Here is a 21,072-nt window from a genome sequence, read left to right as displayed (position 1 = left end):
TATCTATTCTTTGGTGGTGCAATGCCCAGTTGTTGTCAGCAGGAAGATTTAAGCAGGATTTGCTGGTGTCACAGGCTCATCGGTGGCAGGGACGTCACATCTGACATAGATGGGGAGCAGCTGAGTAGGAATAGTCAGTGGCTCTATAATCTGAGGCCTGATACAGAGATAAAGCTACTTGTCAGCGCTGGGGGAAGGAATATCTTGGGTTTCTGGAGTCCAAATTCTGAAATTTGGAGCTTGTGGCAGCATCAAAGTGTCACCTTCGGTGGTGGCATCAGCAGTCCCAAAACACCAGGCTACAACCACAAAGTTACCTATAAAAGTCAAAAAATGGGGACCCTTAGAATAGGGAGCAGAGTTGTTTGGCCTTCTCCTTGGCCCTCTTGCTGTCGAGGAAGGAGCTCCTGGATGGCTGCACTGGGGAGGGGGAGGGCTCGTGTCTCCAGCCGCGGTGGATTTTGCTGGAGCGCGTTTTTGCCACCGGGGCCAACGGTGGCAGATCTCCAGTGCAAACACAGGGATTTGGCACCCGTGTGATGGGGAGAAAGGAAGGTGGCTGGAGTTTGGCAAACTGAGGGGATTTTTCCTGCTTGGAGCGGGAAAACCACAGAAGGGAAGATACCAGGGCAGCCCGTCTGAATTGTCAGGAGATCTGGCTCTAGTCAGACAAATTCCCATCGTGTGGATTGTACGCCTGTGATGTGTTGGCAATCAAAGTTGTTTGGGGTTGGTTTTCTTTTTTCACTTCTTCTATCCTTTTCCGGGTTTCTAATTTTTCTAGACCAACTCTGCAATAAGAGTCTTCCTCTCCTTCATGCAGAACTATTCCAGAGACATATTCGATTTACGGTACAGCTCTGAAGAGGTTATTGCTGGAGAGAGGAGAACTGTTCAATGCTCAAAAATTTGGACTATTTGCACCAGAAATAATCTTGACCATTTGTGATGTGCCTTTCAAACCAAGATCACTGTGTTACATGAAACTAAATTAATAAAAAATAAATTTTGTTTTCCAAGAGGAGCAGCATTGAAAATGAATCATGTTGATGGTCTTTTGAGTGGGTTTATGAATAGTAACAGCTGAAATGCAGAGGACAGCATCATGCATGAGGATCTATAGATATTTATATTACAGTTCTTGAGGCTTGGAGTCTTTTTGATCTGGGTCTGATGTGTTGGGCTTCAAAAGTAGGGTATTTGAAATAAAATATTTATATTGCTAATGAAATATGGAAATATTCTAGGCTGAGATTCATAGTGTGTAAACTTAGTTTTCTTCTCCTTTACTTGTAACTCTGGGAAAGACTGTTTGGAGAAAGCAACTGTTGTGGTCTGGCTACTGTCTAATACATATCCAGTAACAAACCCAAATTTTAAAAACTATGACAAATACTTGATTTAAGCTTTCAGTGAGGCTCTGTTTTTGCTGTGGTTTCTGCCAGCTTTCCTTTTCCTAATCTGCATGGCTGGCTTGGAAAATTATGCTGGAGTCTGCATTTTAGAGCCATGTTACCATCAGTCACAAGACTCTTCTCAGTTTCCTTGAGCGTAACTTCCCTTCCTGTTTCCATTACTTTTTTTTTTATTTTAAATTTGTGCTACCACTTACATTCCCAGAGGCTCACCACAAATCTGACTTTCTAACAATAAACGACTTCCAGGTAGTCACTGTAGGTAAAAAAAACCTCACAACCCCCCCCCAAACACCTGCACTGAGTTAAATACGAAACACGTTGCAGACATATAATCTCTCCTTATTTTCCTCTTTCCATCCATTAGGGGGGAAAAAACCTGCTTTTTCTGCTTTGCTTTTTATGAGCTTAATTTGTTTTGCTTTGGAGATCTTTTGCTGTTTGTGTATAAATGTAAGGAGGTTTGGGTGGTCTCGAGAGGAAGGCAGGAATCGCTCCGTGCTCTTCAGTAGCGGTGTTAGCTCGGAGGTTGCACGAGGACACGGGGCTCTGTTTCCAGCTCTTCCCTATCTCTGGCTGACCCAGATCCTGAGGCATCACAGGGATGTGTGTTTAGCTGTGTTGGAGACGGCGGCCAGAGCTTGCTGCTGCCTGAGCACGGAGCCCAGGAACACTCAGGGTTGCTCCAGTCCAGGACCCAGACGGGCAAGGTTTGAGCGTGGCGCGAGTGGTGGTGCCCGAGGGGGGTTTTGTTTGTGACCAGGAGGGTGGGGGGAGGTTGATCTTGCTGTAGAAAGCTGTTGGAGAGATAAAAGTCCTGGTGTCGAAACAGATTACTCAAAATCAGAGTGGTTTGGGTTGGAAGGGACCTTGGAGTTCTCATTCCACCCCCTGCCATGGGCAGGGACACCTTCCACTAGCCCAGGTTGCTCCAAGCCCCGGCCAACCTGGCCTTGGACACTTCCAGGGATCCAGGGGCAACCACAGCTTCTCTGGGCAACCTGTGCCAGAGCCTCCCCACCCTCACAGGGAAGATTTTTTCCTCATGTCCCATCTTACCTCATATTTAAGGATTTGTGATGGTCTGTTAATATTTTCATGCACCCCTTTGCGTTTGGGGGTGGAATGTGGAAGGTGGGTTTCCTGTTGCAGCTGTTGAAAAATAAGCTGGTATCGGTCCCACTTGTGCTGCAGGTGATAAATTACTTTAGGATTGAGCCATTAGGATTGTGGAACGGAGTACAGAAGGAGATGAGTGCTTGGGTTACCCCTGCCCTGGGCAGGAAGGCCATGGCTGTGCCCCTGGGTGCCGGCACGGGCTCTGGGCCTGGTGCCTGGCTCTGCCTCCCGCATTTGAGGAGAACTTCCCAGTGTGAAATAATTGTTTGGAACTTGAACTGGAGGCAGGCCCTGCCCTCCCCACCCCATCCTTTCCATCCCCGTATCACTGGAAGCAGGATTTCCGTACTATGAAAACAAAAGCCCTGCTTAGCAACTGCTCCTGGTTGGGTGAAGCCTCCTGAGAGTGTTTGCTGGTTTCCATCACTACTTCCAACCACAAGGAGAAAGGGAGAGGAAGAAGGCTGAGCAGAGATATGTAGGGCTTTGAATCATAGAATCACAGAATGGTTTGGGTTGGAAGAACCTTAAAGATCATCTCATTCCAGCCCCTTCCATGGGCAGGGACACTTTCCACCAGACCAGGTAGCTCTAAGCTCCAGTGGGGTCTCATGAGAGCGGAGTAAAGGGGCAGAACCACCTCCCTCGACTTCCTGAAGAAGCAAAGGGATGAGGCTTCATCAGGTTTGGAGGAAAAAGGGGTCTGGATCACCGTGCACATCCCTGTAGACGTTTCTGTGATGGAGATACTCCCTGATGGTGGTTCCCATCTGGAGATGAGCTGTTTGGTTATTCAAATGTGCTACAAGTACTTTCATTTTTAAATCCTCGCTGCTGAACTCTGGGCTTGGGTTATGAGCTGTTAAACCGAGATCTCGGCCCGTGAGTGGATTTTTCTTTTTATTAAATTAGGATAGGAAATACATGCTGAGAGTTCTTTTCCTTCTTGGTATAAAGTAATTTGGAAAAAAATGGGCTGCTTGGGGATTTATGTAGTATACAGGCAGAGGGTTTTTTTCTCTCTGAAGCTACATAAGTAGCTGCTTAGGGTATGTGGGTGTTGCTTTGCATATTGATCCCAGCCTCTCTTTTTCGTAGTAGTAACTCCACTTGCTCTGACTTGGTGTCCACAGGACAATGTTTTCCATCTGGGGACGACCTTGGAAACCTTTCCTGGAGCTCTGTGTGAGTCATGAGCCCACCTGTGCTTTGATTTTATACTTACAGCTATTATATATTTGCATATGTTTGTATTTACAGTACAAAATCAGCTTTCCTGGCACGTTTTAGAGTGCCAGCAGTCCCTTGTAAGGGGTGATTGATCTTGGTTTGGTGGCAAGGCTGCCCTGGAGAGAGGGAAACATTGCTTGAGAGCTCATCAGTGCTGTCCAGCACATAATTTGTGGCAGGCATCGCCCTTTCCTCACACACTGGTGTGCAGAGGTGCTTGTCCAGGACAGGACGTCCAGTTATTGAGGTGTCAATGTTATTGTTGGTGATGATAAAATGCCTGTAGAGGAGGTGACTGTAGCAGTGACTCAGACCCTGGTGTAACAGTTTTTGTGCTGTAAAAAGGCTCCTGTGTAACTCCTGCTCGCCAGTGGGGTTGGGGAATTCCCTTGTGGGTTGGTTTATAAAGCTTTAAGTCTCCTTCTATCCTTACAGCAGTTGGATTTCTCCTGGTTGTTTGTGTGCACATGTAATGAGTGTAAATCTCAGGGTCTGTTTTCCAAGCACAAAAGGTCACTGTTGTGTCTCCCATCTGTGCCTGTCCCTGGACCTCGCTCATTGAACTCTGTTGTTCACTGGTGGTGGGATCATCTCAACTTTCCTGGGGTGTTTGGGAAGGGCGCTCAGGGTTGCAAGTGAAACACACCCACTGCCTCTGGAAGGACTGGAAAATCTCCTGGCTCCTGGTGAGGAGCTGCTGAAATGGCTGAGGATTTTACTGATTTCTATAGTGACTGTTGCCTTGGCAGCGAAGCTTAGAGAGTAAAAGGAAGTCATGATTTGATTTGGGAGGACTTTGGTTTTCTTCAGTCGAGTTTCAAAGTGTTTAAGGAGGAGTTTGGAGGTGGTTTTGGGGGTCTTTTTTTTGCTGCTGAATGTGGTTTTCTCTTATCAGTGTTAATTGCAAGACTTAATGCTTTCTGCTTGCAAGAAGACCCCAAACCTGGGTCTTGTTCTCAGCACAGGAAAGACAAGGACCTCTTGGACCTGATCCAGAGGAGGCTGTGGAGATGCTCCAAGGGCTGGAGCCCCTCTGCTCTGGAGCCAGGCTGGGAGAGCTGGGGGGGTTCACCTGGAGAAGAGAAGGCTCCAGGGAGAGTTGAGAGCCTCTTCCAGGGCCTAAAGGGGCTCCAGAAGAGCTGGAGAGGGACTGGGACAAGGGATGGAGGGACAGGACAAGAGGGAATGGCTTCCCACTGCCAGAGGGCAGGGATAGATGGGATATTGGGAAGGAATTGTTGGCTGTGAGGGTGGGGAGGCCCTGGCCCAGGTTGCCCAGAGAAGCTGTGGTTGCCCCTGGATCCCTGGAAGTGTCCAAGGCCAGGTTGGACGGGGCTTGGAGCAACCTGGGCTAGTGGAAGGTGTCCCTGCCCATGGCAGGGGGTGGAACAGGATGATGTGTAAGGTCCCTTCCAACCCAAACCATTCCATGATTCTAAGTGTGGAGGTGTAACCAGCTGATGACTTTGTGGCTGATTATCTCGCCCTTTAACCAATGAGTTGGTTGCTCCCACACTCAGCCCTTTTGCCCAACAGCACCTCTGCAAAGCAGTGCAAAAGAGAACAAGTCTTGATAGCCAAGGCTGTGTATAGTTAGTGCCCTCTCAAATCCTTGTTCAAGCTGCTGGGGTGGCCGTGGTCACGGGGTTAGAACCACAGACGTGCAGATTGAAGTGGTGGTGGCAATTACTCCTGATGTTTTGAGTTAGCACTTGAGCGTTTGCTGGGAACAGGGGGGGGAAAAAGGTCATGTAAACAGGAGGAGGTGGGGCCTGGAGCCCTTGATGAGGTTGTCTCATCCTGCTGGGTCTTGTGCCGGGTATTTTGAGATACCGGTTTTACACGGCATCATTATCATAGTGCAGTTGGCATTGTTGTGGTAATCACATTGTTATTTATAATTCCTTAATGAAGCAGCTCTGCTGCAGATGGAGGGAGTGTTTCAGTGGCCTGGCCCAGCCTAAAGAGCTCATGTCAGAGCTGGGGAGGCTTGTGTGTGCCCATCCTTGTAGGATGGAGCTGAGCCCATGGACGTGGCCTGGCAGCAGCCGATGCTGGTCCTCACCTTTTGTGGAGAGGATGAGACCTTTTGTGGCAACAGGGGGTCAGTGAGTGTTGTTAGTCTCCTGTACAGTTTCTGCAAACCTTACCTGATCAAGCTGTCACAGATACATCATAGGGAACAAGGAATTTTTAATGTGACAAGCTGGAAGGTGTTTGTAAAGAAGCTTTTTCGCCTGTTCCTCCTCCGTTAGACAGGCTGTGAAACAGAGGCTTGAATGGTAGGTGCTGTTAGAAATTCTAGTTGGTTTTCCTCATTTTAACTCTCAATGAAAACAACTCCATGGCCTGTGTCCTTGGCACAGAGTATTGTCTTTCCTCTGAGCCTTCCTCCCGTGAGTATCAGTTACTCTGCTTTTACAAAAGGTACTGGATAGTGATTTACACACTGGTGGTGTGAGAGCAGCGGGCTGGGATTGCAGCTGGCTCGTGCTCCCAGAAATGTCAGCCCTGAGGACTGAACTTTGTGCTCCGTAGCTCCTTGGTGAACCCCTCACCATCCTCTTCCATCCATCTGTCCTTCCAGCCAGCACCAGATGGGCTGGATGTCTGTGCCTCTACCCGTGAGATGGGATTTCTTGTTTTTAAGACTCTTAGGAGATAGATTTGTGTTTCATAATCCATAAAGTTACAGAAGTTGAAGTCAAGCAGTCTTTATTCTTCTGTGTGGTACCTTAAATACATCGCTGGTGGTGAGTTTAAAGCACAGTCCCCAAGTGCCACATCCACACGTCTTTTAATGCCACCAGGGCTGGTGACACCACCAGGGCTGGACAACCCTTTCAGTGAAGACATTTTTCCTACTGTCCAGTCTAAACCTTTCCTGGCTGTTGAGATGTAGTTTGAAGGTTGGCTACAGGCTCCCAAGCAGTGATGAATGGAGCCCTTTGCCCTGTATCTTTGGGATTGTGAGTCCTTAAGAATGTCGTCAGGGAGTGGACAGAAAGCCGGTTTGTTGGGAGGATAATGGCTCAGGGTTTGCCTGGAAATGGGGATTCAGTCACTCCAGTGTTTGAAGTTGAAAAGGTTTAATGTTGCCCCCCCTCGTGGTGTACACAGGGTGCTCTGACAGCCCAAAGCCAGGCTGGGTTTGTAACACACAGAACTTGGAGAGGCAGCAGTGGAGCTGTGGAACAGCACGGGGAAGCTGAGGCCCTGCTGCAGACCAAGAGCCCAGGTGTTGTAACAGCATTAAAAAATAAATAACTTAGGCTTTAACAGCATCATCCTTGGAAACAAGAAGCCCGTGGAGAAGTCTGTTAGGACTAGTTGGGAATTTTTGTGCCCTGGGATACCTCAAGTATAGAGAGCACACAGAGATGGGCACAGTGGAGAGCTGAGCTGCTCTCCTTCAGTGCCAGCCTTGTAGGAGCTTCTGATGTGGGTTACCATGCATAATTCAGTCCTATTTCCGTGTTCAGAGCTCTGTAACTAAATACTGATTTGCTAAACACAACTTGAATAATGAAGCAATCTGTGGCTGAAAGCCTTCCTTGGTACTGAGGAAAAAAAGGAAAGAAAATAGAGCTGCATCTTCCCTTCTGTTTTAAAACAACACAGATATTCACAAGGTGGAAGAGTCATCTCCATCCCTGGTTTGCTCCACGGATTTAAATATGTCCCAGCAAGGGAGAGGTGCCCTATTGAAAGTACTGCCAGTCCTTCCTCCAGAGCTCTTTTCTTTTCTCAACCATCATGGTTCATTCCAGGGAAAAACAGATTGAAAACTGCACCCTGTGTTTCCTGCTGAGTTCAGAGGCAACAGGTCAAAAAATACATTGGTGTGCAGTGTGGTCATGTTTGTACAGGAGTAAAGCTCTGTATCTGCTCTGAACCACTTCACCTCCAATCTTGCCAGTAGAGTAAATTATTTTGGTTTTTCTCAGTCACAGCTTTGCTCCCTGCAATGAAACACAAACACTTGGTAGCCTGTAAGAGGCTAAAAATATTCTTGAAGCTGGTAAAGGCTTGATGTGACTTTTCAAAATAAATTTTTTTTTTCCCCATGCTGTTACTTTCTTTCTCACACATGGTCTGTGGGATGGTAGGTTGGAGACAGGGGGTTCACTGGTGCCTTCTTTTTGCTCTGGGGAGGATCAGTTTTTGTTGGTTGGTTGAATAAATGTCTCAGACCTGGGGATTTGCTGGTGGTGGTCACTGCCACGGGACCACAGCCTCTTGCTGCTTGTGCCTCAAAAATTCAGGAAGTAACATCTGTTTTCCTGTAACTTTTGTATTGGAAGTGACCAGGTTTTCTAAGCTATTTTTGTAATTCACTGGGTGTAGAAGTTTCTTACCTAGTTCGTCTTTTCTTTTAAAATTTTGTTTTCCTCCTGGTTCCTTTTTTTAGCTGATAGAAAACAATTCTTTGAATTGTAGCACTATACCATGGAAACAGTAAAATCTACCTCAAAGAGCTGCTAAAACACCTGCAAGCCTAAATGCTTTATTTTTGGGCTAATCTGTTTGGACACTGATTTTCCTGCTGGTGTTTTGGCCCAGAGGGTAGATCCTTGCATCATTTTTGGCTGTTGGTGACCTGGTACATTAGATATGGCACCTGGAAGTGTTCAAGGCCAGGTTGGACTTGGAGGGCTTGGAGCAAACCTGGTCTAGGGGAAGGTGTCCCTGCCCATGGCAGTGGGTGGGAATGAGATGGTCTCTAAGGTCCTTTCCAGCCCAAACCGTTCTGGGATTTTGTGGGTTTTGCCTTGCAGAACAAAAACCAGGCTTCATGTTCAATCACTAGTGCAAAACATTGCATTAAGGTACTGGTCTGTCAGGGGGAGAAGAGGCTTCTGACATGAATAATGCTGAACATTCCCTCTGTAGATCCTTAAATCCATGCGTATGAGGAATGTAAGAGGAGTTTGGATGCTGGTTATGGACCAGAGCTGCATAGCAATGGAAAATGCAACAACTACAGAGCAGGCAGGAGTCTTCCCACAGCTGCAAAGTGGTGTTAAAGCTCTTAAGGAATCAGCAGCAAGGCCAGGAAGGACAGTGCTCTGTGTCCAAGGCTGGAGCTCAAATGGGTTGGTCTTTTCCATGCAGAATCGAGGTGTTCTCCTGCAGGAACTTTGTCTTTGTCCCTGAACTGCCAACAAAACACTGTCCTAACGAGTGCTTTTGGGTGTTTCTCCTCCCCAGGAAGAAGAATGCCAACACGAATATGAAGTGAAGTGACTCCTATGCTCTGCCACGGCGCCCGGATGCTCCTGTGGGCGGGTTAGAGACGGGCACCCGCCTCCGGCCAGATCCTGGGACAGGATGAAGCCAAGGAGGAGCTTCCCAGCGCGCCGGAGTGGCAGTGAGCGCTGCCCCCTGTGAGATCCATGCCAGACCGCGCCCCGGCTGCCTGGCGAGATGAAAGAGGTGGTGCTGTGGTCACCCGAGGAGGTGACCAGCTGGCTGACGGAGAACGCGGTGCCCGAGTACTGCGAGCCCCTGAGGGGCTTCACCGGGCGGGACCTCATCAACCTGACGGAGGAGGACTTTAAGAGGACGCCTCTGTCCCGGGTGTCTTCCGACAGCGGCCAGCGGCTCTTGCACATGATCGAGACTCTGAAAATGGCTCACCACATGGAGGCTCACAAGAACGGCCACGCCAACGGGCACATCCGCGGCGGCGGCGGCGAGAACGGCTTCGGCGGCAAGGCCAAGCTCAACGGGGTGCCAAACGGGTTCAAGAAGGAGATGATAAAGATCCCCATGCCAGAGCCGGAGCGCTCGCAGTACCCCATGGAGTGGGGCAAGACTTTCCTGGCTTTTATTTATGCACTTTCTTGTTTCGTCTTTACCACAGTGACTATCTCAGTCGTCCACGAACGAGTGCCTCCCAAGGAGGTGCAGCCTCCCCTCCCAGATGCATTTTTTGATCGCTTTGATCGGGTGCAATGGGCTTTTTCTATTTGTGAAATCAACGGCATGATCCTTGTAGGACTGTGGTTTGTTCAGTGGCTGCTCTTAAAGTACAAGTAAGTAAAACCTTCAGAAAACTGAGTGCTTCTGACAGCTTTTGGAGGGGAGGTGCTGGTTTACATCCAAGTGAAGTGAAGCTTCTTGTGATCTTCTGATTTGGGTTTCCAGAACTGAAATAGGTACCGTGCTGCACAAGCTGCTTGTGCAAAAGGCAGAAGTTTGATCCAACTGTTCCCTAAGAAACTAAACAATACCCCTGGTTGTGCTTGTCTGCACAACTAACCACAGCCCTTTTTATGTGTGAAAAGCCCAGGAACTGGGTGAAATATGTTCTGAACTCAGTTGCTTGTTCTGTTTGTTTAGAAGGAGCACAGCTCACACTGTTGTGAGGGCAGGATCTTAGGGAACAGCTGGAGCTGTGTCAGGACAGGGTCAGGTTGGATCTCAGGAAAGGTTCTTCCCCCAGAGGGTGGTTGACACTGAACAGGCTCCTCAGGGCAGTGGGCACAGCTCCAAGGCTGCCAGAGCTCCAGGAGGATTTGGACAACGCTCTGAGGGTCAGGGCCAGGAGTTTAACTTGATTATAGTATATAGCTGTGTATATTCTGTGATTTAGTGTCTCTGTGCTTTGCCTGACCTAAAACTCCTGCACAAAAGCAGCAGGTGGGGGATTATCCTGTGCACCTGAATATTGCTTTGTGAAAAAAGCATTGAAGTACGTTCTTTTCTTGCCATTGGGTGGGGCAGGTAATGTCAAACACAAGGGATGTCCAACAGCTAATCATAAAATAAGCAAAAGCATAGATCTGCAGTGAATTTGGAAGGTCTCAGTGCTTGTTCCCAGCCTCTTGCTCATACTGGTCACAGTTGCAAGGGTGAATTTGCCTTGCGGTGGAATTAACCTGCCACTTCCCCTCCTCAGAGAGCACGTGGATGTTTAATGCAAGGTATTTATAGAGCTGGAAATGCACACCTTGGGCTGCCTGACCACGAGTGTCTGATGTAAACCCTCGTGCTAAGTGAAGTGTTCAAAGTCAGGCAGGTTAAGCAGTAAGAGGTGGCATAACACCTTTCCTTTCCACAGCCAGGCACAGCACAGCCCCACAGTTGCCCAGAGGGGTTTCTCTTCTTTTCTCCTCTGCTAATACATCTCATTCTCTACCTGTTCACTGACTTTTTGGTGACTTCATGTAAAAAACTGAAGAAGGAACATAATTTGGGCCCCACCATGTGAAATACAAGATCCTTTGGTTCACGGGGCTTGGGAATGGCCTTAGAATTAAAGATTTCCCTTTTTGAAAGAAATAAAAGCAGTGGCCAGTGAATCACTTGCCCTTGTAATGGAGCAAAACATTAAAACTTAAACACAAGCAGGTGGTTCACCCACTTAATGAGGTGCAGATGGCTTAAAAGGAGAGAATTTTTAGCCTGGGGCAGGATGTGTGACACAGCTGGGGGCAGATTAATCCACAAGACTGAGGTGATGGTTTATTCATCTTTATTTTATCAGGTAAAATTTTAAACTGTTTTACACTTGTAAGAGCTCCTTGAAGGGAAGTTCTAGCTTCAGTACCACTCTCCTGTTGGTGGGTGCAGTGCTACCAGCTGCACTCCAGCCTCTCTTCCCACTGCTCCAGCTGCCTGTGGGGGACCATTAATTCCTTGAGGTCTCTGAGCAAAGCTGAGGGAAACACCTGGAGAAGGTGATGTGGGATTGCCTTCAAGAAAGAGGTGTGGGGTTAATGGGGTGGTGTGAGGGATCAAACACCCTGTGATGGAGCTGAGCAGAGCCTTTAGGGGAGGAACACCAGAATTCTTGAGATCCACGGAGGTTTTGCAGCAGTGAGATGTGGGTTGGCTTTGATGGTAAGGTGCATATGTTGGTATCATTGACAGATGTGAAGGTTCCCCCCCTACCCTGTCCCCACTTGCTTTAGTGTGTTCCTTTTCACCTGCCTTATAGAGACACAGAATGGTTTGGGTTGGAAGGGACCTTAAAGATCATCCCATTCCAACCTCCTGCTGTGGGAAGCCCCTTTTAGGGGGCTTTTTCTGGTGTTAGGGGAAGGTGTCAGGGAGTCACAGAGCTTTCCATCCCCAGTATCAGCCCTGGAATAGCTGATCAGCAGTGTGGAGTGGTCACACAATGCTTGTGACACCATTTAATGCATCATGACACCAAAAATCTTCTATCCATGAGCCAGAGGTATTGAAGTCTGCGAAGCCCAAGCTGTGGCTAAGCATCATGAGGGGAAGAACAGGAGAGATGCTCCCAGGAACAGGAACCTAGTGAGGTGGCTTTGGATGGTGAACCACCAAATGGGTGGTGATTTGGGTCTACAGAAAGAGCTGAATCACTTCTGTAGTGTGGGTTATCACTTGACACTTAAGTCAAGACCAAAGGGAGGGCATTAGGCCCGATGGACCTTCCTCACTTCTCTGGCCTCTGATGGGTCAGGGTTAAGCTTTGCCCCCCCTCTGATGTGAAGGTCAGATGTGCAGCCCTGGCTGCTGGGCAGGATGAGACCTGGCTGCTCCCCTACTCAGGTGACAGACACCAGTCAGGGGTGTCTCTCCTGCAAGCTCAGGGTCACTGGTGAAGCAGCAGCTTTGTGACCTGTGAGTTGAATTGCAACCAGTGGCTGGGTTGAACCTTTGAGGCGGCTTTGGTTTCAGGCTTTTTAAAACACTGTCCTTTGCCAAGCAGTGAAATTCCTGTTGTTTATCCCACCAGATCCATTATTTGCTGATAGTGATTTCATCCAAGCTGAGCCTGCTGTTCTCCCAAGCCATGAAGAAGGACAACAGAGATGTGTCATTCATGATACTCATCACTTAGGTTCTCCTCCTTCAGTCCAGGGATTGCTTGATCCTGTGGGATATGACCTCTGTGTCTCCTCTGTGGGACTGCAGAACTGGGGCCAAATTGTGGGGGCGTGTTGGGTGTGTATGTGCAGCTAACCAGGGTTTCCCATGGCCCCTGGGACAGGCACAGGTTGCCCAGAGAAGCTGTGGCTGCCCCATCCCTGGAAGTGCCCAAGGCCAGGTTGGAGCACCCTGGGCTAGTGGGAGGTTTCCCTGCCCGGGGCAGGGGGATGGAGCAAGATGTTCTTTAGGGTGCCTTCCAACCCCAACCATTCTGTGATCCCATCATCCTGAGGCTGTCCCTGGCATGGGGTTGGGCTGGTTTGTGCCCAGGGAGCAGGATGGGTGTGCAGGTCTGGGCTGGGCACTCGGTACCAGGGGCAGCCCCAGGAGTCCGGGCCGGCTGCTGAGGCAGAACAAGCCTCTCTGGGAAGCATTCCCAGATGTTCTGGGAGAAGTACAGCGCTGGATTTTGGCCATGCTTGACATCTGATTCTCTCATGGGACTGAAAAAGCAGTGTGTGCACTGGTGAGGTCTGGAGAGTTGGAACAGAGTTGTCTGGGCCAGTAATCGCTGGCTCTAAATCACACACGCACACAAATCCTCTGAGGAAGGGGAAATATGAGGCTTTTTACATTTATTTTTTTATATGTATTACAGTACAGAGCACTCTCACGTTTCCCCAAGCTGAAATATGCCAAATCCAGCTAAATTGAATGGGTTTGTGGGTAATTTTAATTAAAAAGAGAAGTTCAGTGTTCAATAAAACGCTGCCATTTTTTCAGGCTCTTAAAATACAGTGCTGCTCAGTCTTTAATCCCCAACCCCGCTGTTTGCCTTTATGGTTATAAAGAAAGAAGCAGATTCAAGTAGTAAAAGCCAGGCACAAGTGTGAGACCTTCACTGGATCACCCTTCCAGGAGAAAAATTCTGCAGAGGAAAAAACCTGTCCCAACAGCTTGGTACCTTCCATGCTTAAATTTCAGTCTGGGGAGCTACATGAATAAGTGTAATTTTTAATTCTAGTCTTTGTCCATGTTTACATCAGAAGAAAGAAGAAAAAAGGTGGAATACTGTGTTAGAGCAGTGAGAACTCCAGTGTAAAATGTGTTTACCCTGTAAGAGTTGATGCTTTTCTGATAAATCAAGGCACTCAAGTTGTTATTAATCTGGCACTGCAAAGTCATCCTCCTCCAAGAGTGGAGCTCTCCAGTTTAATAACTCTGCCAAAAGCTATTAAAAATTAAAAAGATGGCCAATTTTGAGTTTTGAAAGAGCTCAGCTTGATAGGAATACTATTTTTTTAAAAGTGAACACAATAGCAACAAAGGAATTGCAGTGCCTGAAGGGAGCCTCCAGGAAAGATGGAGAGTGACTATTTACAAGGGCCTGGAGTGCCAAGACAAGGGGGAATGGCTTTCCACTGCCAGGGGCAGGGTTAGATGGGATATTGGGAAGGAATTTTTCCCTGTGAGGGTGGGGAGGCCCTGGCCCAGGTTGCCCAGAGAGGCTGTGGCTGCCCCTGGATCCCTGGAAGTGTCCAAGGCCAGGTTGGATGGGGCTTGGAGCAACCTGGGCTAGTGGGAGGTGTCCCTGCCCATGGCAGGGGATTGGAACAACATAAGCTTTAACATCCCTTCCAACCCAAACCATTCTGTGATTCCATGAATGCCAGAAGTTGAGATGACCATAACTGCAAATAATTATTTAAAATCAAGCAAAACCAACAGGGTCTGTAGGACACAAAAGGTTAACTGCTGTAATGGGATTTACCCTTGATTTCTGCAGTCCTGGCAGTGATGTCTCTTTAGGGTCTCTCCAGCAGTTGCTCTGGTCCTGGTGGGTGTGCCAGAGGGGCTTTAATTGTTGTAGCTCTTTCCTTGAGGTTTTCTTAGCTGTTACCCTGTGGTGAAACCCAAGGGGCCAGTTTTGGGGCTGGCTGTCCCTCCTGAGCACAAGCTGCCTCGCTTTCCCTCCTGTGCTCTTGCTGGTTTTGCAGAACTAGCTCTCTGTACCCCAAAATTGCATCTGCTCTCCAGGGACTCGCTGGCAGCCCTCAGTAATAAATGTCTTTGCAGCTGTGGCCACTTGCCTGGAGAGTGGCTTCCCCTGCAGACACCCTGTGCTGTGGCCAGGGCAGCTCTGCAGTTGTAGTTTGGAGGTTTCCTTGCTGATGTGACTTGCTCCCTTTATAATGCTGCTCAGGAATGATGTGTTCTCACTCCTTCGGGTTATCCAAGCTCTTTCTTCTCAAGAGACCCTTTGTCATTACTAAATATGTGTGTCAGCTGAAACAAACTTCCTTCTTTTCATCTTAGAATGAAAATACTGTAACTTTATCCCCTGCCTTGAATAGGAAATTGGTGACAGCCCACAGCTAATGGAGGAGTTCGGGGCATGAAATCCCTTTTAATGTCTTCAGCACCCAATCTGCACAGGCCTTTGTGTTCTAATCCTTAGATTTCCTGTAATCACCTCCGTGGGTAATGTTACTTGAGTTGCTCTTGTGTTTGTGACCTGGAAAGCGTGGGAAGGTTTGTGGGGCAGTTCAGTGTTCTCAGGTGTAAGCCGATACTGTCACGGGTTCCAAAAGCATTAGAAGAAAACAGTTGGTGGTTTTGTTTTATTTACCTTTTGTGTATTTTGTTTGCCTTGAGTGACTTCCTTATTTTTATCCTCTTTTTTTTTTTTCCCCCCCCCTCTCCTAGGTCTATAATTAGCAGAAGATTTTTCTGTATAGTTGGCACACTATACCTGTACCGGTGTATTACAATGTACGTGACCACGCTCCCAGTCCCTGGAATGCATTTCAAGTGTTCTCCAAAGGTAAACTGCTTCTGGCTGCCTTTCCACATTTTAACCTGCATGTTTCCCACCTGTCCTGCTCTTCCCAAAACTACCTTCTCAAGAATTGTTACTAAGGGAGGGGATTCTGCCCCTCTGCTCTGCTCTGGTGAGACCCCACCTAGAATGGTGTGCACAGTTCTGGTGCCTCCAGCACAAAGAAGGACATGGAGCTGTTGGAGCAAGTCCAGAGGAGGCCACCAGGTTGCTGAGGGGATTGGGCACCTCCCTGTGGAGACAGGCTGGGAGAGCTGGGAATGTTCAGAGAAGGTTGTGTGGAGACCTCACAACACCTTCCAGGGTCTGAAGGGGCTATGGGGAAATAGGAGAGGGGCTGTTGATTGGGAACTGGAGTGACAGGCAAGGGGAAATGGCTTCAAACTGAAAGGAAGCAGGTTTAGATTGGATGTTAGGAAGAAATCCTTCCCTGGGAGGGTGGGGAGGCCCTGGCACAGGTTGCCCAGAGAAGCTGTGGCTGCCCCTGGATCCCTGGAAGTGTCCAAGGCCAGGTTGGACGGGGCTTGGAGCAACCTGGGCTAGTGAAAGGTGTCCCTAATCTTTAAGGTGCCTTCTAACCCGAACCATTCTGTGATTCTAATTTGAGAACACTGGTTTGGCCTGGCAGGGACATCCTCCTGCAGATCATTGGCTTCCCTCTTGGTGGAGGTGTTGTCAGGTGCTTTGGGGCAGTGCAGTCGTTCCCACCCTTTTCAAAATGCTGATTTCCACTACTTCTGTGGCATTTTCAACTAATTTGCAGGATCAGCAGTTTTCTGTCTCCACCAAATCAGTTGAAGGTGTGCAGCCTGCAGGTGTGCCACGTGTGACTCATTTATTTCTAACCACCTCAGCGTGTCAAATCCAAATATGATTTGTGTTTGAAGATGGCCCCAAGAGGCTTTTCTGAGGCTGTGGAACTCTGTCTCCTGCATATATATATATATATTTGCAGTTGTGGTAGCACAAGGGCTTGTCACCTCCTCCCCAATGTAGCACTGACTCATGTTTGTTGTGCCAAGAAATAAACTGGGCTTGCAAAAGCCATGGATGAAACCAGGCTACTGGGACAGAGGTGCTTGGACAAGACCCTTCTGGTCAGCCTGGAAGGGTGATTCACCTGCTTGGGGTGGAGATGGGACAGGGATGGTGGTGTTGCATCCATCTCATGTCACCCAAAATATCTTCGTGTGCACAGCCATAAATTAAGTGACAGGTAGTAAAATCCTGCTGTGACTTGGGGCACGTGCTGCCGTTGTTTTGGTGAGGATTGGCAGGTACAGACAGAGCTGAACTGCTGCAGTTCCTCAGGGAGGTGAAGGCAGTGAATGTACTAACACCAGTACTTTGCCAAGCAGAATGTTTGCCAAGCCAAGTGTGGCTTTTGGAGGGACCCAGAGCTTTTGGAAAGAGAGGAGAGTGGGAGAGGAGTCAACACAGTGTTTGATCAGTCATCTGTTATGAAATTAAAAAAGAACACAGGTATTTATGGGCTGAAGGGAATAAATTGCCATTTTTGGGAATTTACAGTGTTGGCAAATCCTTCTCATTACTCAAGTAGAGACAAGCTTGTGTTGTGCTCCTCTATTGCCCCAATCAGACTAAGGATTAGCTGGGTTTTCTTGAAAGCTATAAATACACTGGTGGGGAAAGAATAACTTCTCAACACCTTACTAAGTTATATATGGTTGTGAAGAGTGGGCTTTAGGGAGCATTTTCATGTTTGTAATGAACAGTTAACAGGAAATGCTTAATTCCTGCAAAGAACCTGCTGAAGTCTGTCAGAAACTATTAATTGCCACTTCTTGAAGTTGGGCACTGTGCTCTGACACACACCACATATGTTTCTGTTGGACTGTGAGGTGGAAAGAGATTACTTTGAAGGCTTTTCCAAGGTGGCCTTTGGGTTTGGAGTGAGATACTCTTCATCAAGTCTTGGTTTCAGCAGCTGGATGTACAGTTCATCCTGGTTTCTGTTGGATTGTCATCAGTAGGGCCTGTGCTGTTATCAACAAGATAATTTATTTTAGAGTTGCCTCTTGAACAGAAGGAAAACCTCACATGAATGCCAGCTGTTATAGGTGCAAAGCATCAATAAAATCATGGCTCATTTCCAGTTTTTTTCCCCCCCTAGAAAGGTGCTGCCAAGTTTGGGGATTTATTTGCTGATTGAACTTGTGAATCAAAGGAGAAAGAGAGAAGAACCAAAAGGCAAAGTCGCTGGCTAAACCCTTGGCTTTAAACAAAGGTTTAAAACCTTTAACCTGAGAGGTTAAAGCTGATATTTTACTGTGCTTTTGTGTTTTCCTCTTGCACCAGCTTTTTGGAGACTGGGAATCTCACCTGCGAAGGATAATGAAGTTGATTGCTGGTGGAGGATTGTCCATCACCGGATCCCACAACATGTGTGGTGACTACCTGTACAGCGGCCACACCGTCATCCTCACCCTCACCTACCTGTTCATCAAAGAGTGTGAGTGCCTGGCTCTTCATTCCTTCCTAATTGAGGGAATTATTGTTGGTAAATGCAGTTAAAGTTAAAATATGTGGGTTTTCCAGGGTGAGAGGAAATGGCCTCGAGTTGTGCCAGGTGGGGTTAGGCTGGATATTAGGGAAACCCTTCACCACAAGGGTTGTGGTGCTTTGGGGTTGGTTTTTAGTTTGAACTAAAGCTCATTTAGTTCCACCCCCTGCCATGGGCAGGGGCACCTTCCACTAGCCCAGGTTACTCCAACCTGGCCTTGGACGCTTCCAGGGATGGGGCAACCACAGCTCTACTGGACAACCTGTGCCAGAGTGTCCCCACCCTCCCAGGGAAGAATTTTTTCCTAATATCTCATCTAAACACAAATTGATTAATTAGATTGACCAGGGTATATTGTATTTTCTTCAAAGATTTCATAACCTTTGTATTGTCCAAGGATCTCCTTACCCTGACTGCAATTTTAAGCTACACCTTAGGAGAATGGGACTTATTTTGTGATCTCAGCATTCCTGCTCCTAATCTTCCTGCAAGGATTGCAGTCCATGACCTCTGCTAATTACAGCACTAGTCTTGATAATGCTACACTTTGAAATAACCACTGCTCGTGCTTCCTTGCAGATTCCCCACGGCGACTCTGGTGGTATCACTGGCTTTGCTGGGCACTCAGCATGGTTGGGATGTTCTGCATCCTCCTTGCTCATGACCACTACACTGTGGACGTGGTGGTGGCTTACTACATCACTACAAGGCTATTCTGGTGGTACCACACAATGGCCAACCAGCAAGTGAGTTCCTTCCACTCTTGGGATCTGCAGGGCTCCTCTTGCAGTGGGGTGGTGACGGGGAAATATCCAGAAGGAGTGAACCCACCCACGTCCTGCCCTTGGGTTTGCAGGAAAGAAAGAGGCATCACTGGTTGGGTTCTTCTTGTGTCTTGGCCACAGAGAGATGTGAAGGATCTACCCAAGGCAGGCAGGCCTCTGCTTTTCCCTGGATAGCCTCGGTTTTTGAAATCCTTCTGAATTTGGGCCAGTTTGGTGTTAGCAGAGCAAACCATTTAGATATGGTGGGGTTCTTTGCCTTGGTTTTTGTTTGCCTGTTGAGGCCAGCTGGATTTTCCTTGTATTCTGTGGCTTGTGCCCTTTAGTTTGATGACAGGCCTCTTGAGGAATAGTATGAGAGCCTCACTAAAAATGAACCAGTTTTTTAAATGTGTCCAAGTGGTGGGAAGTTCTCCTGGCCAAGGGAAATGTTTTCCTTTTGGAGGGCAGTGCAGCTGAGAACAGGCTGCTTCTGACCTAAGGCCCATGTCTGGGAAAATAGGGTGATGAGGGAAATACTGAGAACAAGGAGCTGCTGAGGAGGAGACACAGCACTTGATGATTATACTCAGTCAGAGAGGAGCTGTAAAAGATTCATCAAAGGTTTGAATAAAGAGGTTTAAATGATGTCTCCTGTTATTGTCATTGGTTTTCCCTGCCAGTGAGCTGGAGCAATAAGAGAGGAGCTTGCAGGGCTGAGGAATGTGAAACCTCCCCTGCTGTGTCAAGGGAGGATCTCAGGGAAAGGTTCTTCCCCCAGAGGGTGGTTGGCACTGACCAGGCTCCCCAGGGCAGTGGTCACAGCACCAAGGCTACCAGAGCTCAAGGGGTGTTTGGGACATGATGGGATTGTTGGAGTGTCCTGTGCAGGGCCAGGAGGTGGACTGAATGATCCCTGTGGGTCCCGTTCATCTCAGGGTACTGATTCTATGAGAGGAGATTCACAAATCTCTGCCACAGGTAACAGACTGAGTTAAGAGAAGCTTCTAGGTCCCCTACAGCATATTGGTGTCCAAATATTTTCTGAGCACTTGGTGGAAAGAATTTTTTACTTGTGTGTTGCACATACTTCCAGTTAATTATGTTTAAGAAAGACCTACTGTGATGATAGGAAATGAGTTAATATTGTGACAGTCCAGAGTTTTAGATCGTATCATAGAGTTATTATAGAATGGCCTGGGTTGGAAGAGACCTGCAAGATCATCTAGTTCCAGCCCCCCCGAAGGCCTTCTGGCTACAACTCATTCATTGTTCCTCTGGTTTTGGTGTTACTTGAAGCAATACACCACAGTCAAGCCCAGTGGTATGTTTTTAGCCCAAAATGCCTAATTGCTGATTAGATGCACTTTGCTCAGTCAGTCTGGGAGCCACCCTGTCCAATAGCAACCTGTGCTCAGACTCTGTACCTCTTGTCATACAGCCCCAGATGGGCTTCCAGGCTTTGAACCTGCTCCTGGGCTCTGTTAAAGCAGGTGCTGGGTGGCCCTGCTTCCAAGTGGAAGTACTGGAGTCAGGATTACCCTGAGTCCTAATGAGGACTTGCTTCAGCAAAGCCCTTTGCCTTACTGTGTGGAAACCTGCCTGTTGTGCTGCATGATGTGATTCAGAAGGTGGCTCAACATTGCTTCCCTAAGCTGCTGAAATGTTGGGAAATGCCAGTCCCTGGATCCTTTCCTGACCACACATTTGTGTGCTCATCTCTCCTTCCTTACGCTGCTCTGTGTGCAGAGGGCTTTGGCTTCTGTCTGACCTTCAAGTTAAAAGCAGAAGTGGATTTATTTTATGTGTGAGCTTGACATGGAGATAGAGCTCAGTGTACAAACCCGGTGCTTGCACTTTGCCATGGGCAGATTTGGTGATTCCTGGCTCTGGTGTTGAAAACATGCAGCAGGGTGGTTGGATGACTCCCTGGGGGCCTGCCCACTCCTTGTGTCTCAGCTGGGGCTTGCTTGTGGCTAAGAGAAGGAAAAGGGTGGGTGGGAGCAGTCTGGGAGCATGTGGAGGGCAGGGCAGGGCTCCTGACCTCCTCTGGTTTGAGGTGTGCCTTGCTCATTGCCTGGGAAGTTCCAAAGCATTCTCGAGCTACATGGAATTTCGGAGATACTTATGGTAACAACTGTGCTTTGGGTTGGGTTTTTCATTCCCAAGGGAGAGCAGAGACTGATCTTTGGGCCGTTCATTTTTTCTCCCTGAGGGCCCGTCGAACAACTGAGGTCTGGGAAACACTGGTGAACCTCACTTGGGTGTGTGCAGGGAGGCTGTGGAAGAGTAGCTTGGCTTCTCCTGATCTTTGTCTGCGCAGCTCTGTCTGGG

General features: G+C 48.1%; 1 protein-coding gene across 9 annotated transcripts in view; it reads left to right on the top strand.

Moving 5' to 3' along the window:
- Window positions 1-21,072, top strand: part of SGMS1 (sphingomyelin synthase 1) — an 85,404-nt gene that overhangs the window by 61,618 nt on the left and 2,714 nt on the right. For all 9 annotated transcript variants that reach the window (XM_032695758.1, XM_032695754.1, XM_032695756.1 and 6 more), the window contains 4 exons: window positions 8,976-9,802; window positions 15,321-15,438; window positions 17,773-17,926; window positions 18,557-18,723. In XM_032695758.1, the coding sequence (XP_032551649.1) occupies window positions 9,192-9,802; window positions 15,321-15,438; window positions 17,773-17,926; window positions 18,557-18,723 (1,050 nt within the window). In that variant the 5' untranslated portion in view covers window positions 8,976-9,191. The remainder of the gene's footprint in view (window positions 1-8,975; window positions 9,803-15,320; window positions 15,439-17,772; window positions 17,927-18,556; window positions 18,724-21,072) is intronic.

This window comes from Chiroxiphia lanceolata, chromosome 8 (genome assembly GCF_009829145.1).
Source record: "Chiroxiphia lanceolata isolate bChiLan1 chromosome 8, bChiLan1.pri, whole genome shotgun sequence".
Taxonomy (NCBI): Eukaryota; Metazoa; Chordata; class Aves; order Passeriformes; family Pipridae; genus Chiroxiphia; species Chiroxiphia lanceolata.
The sequence above is the reverse complement of the archived record's forward strand: the minus strand, read 5'-3'. Positions and strand labels throughout refer to the sequence as shown.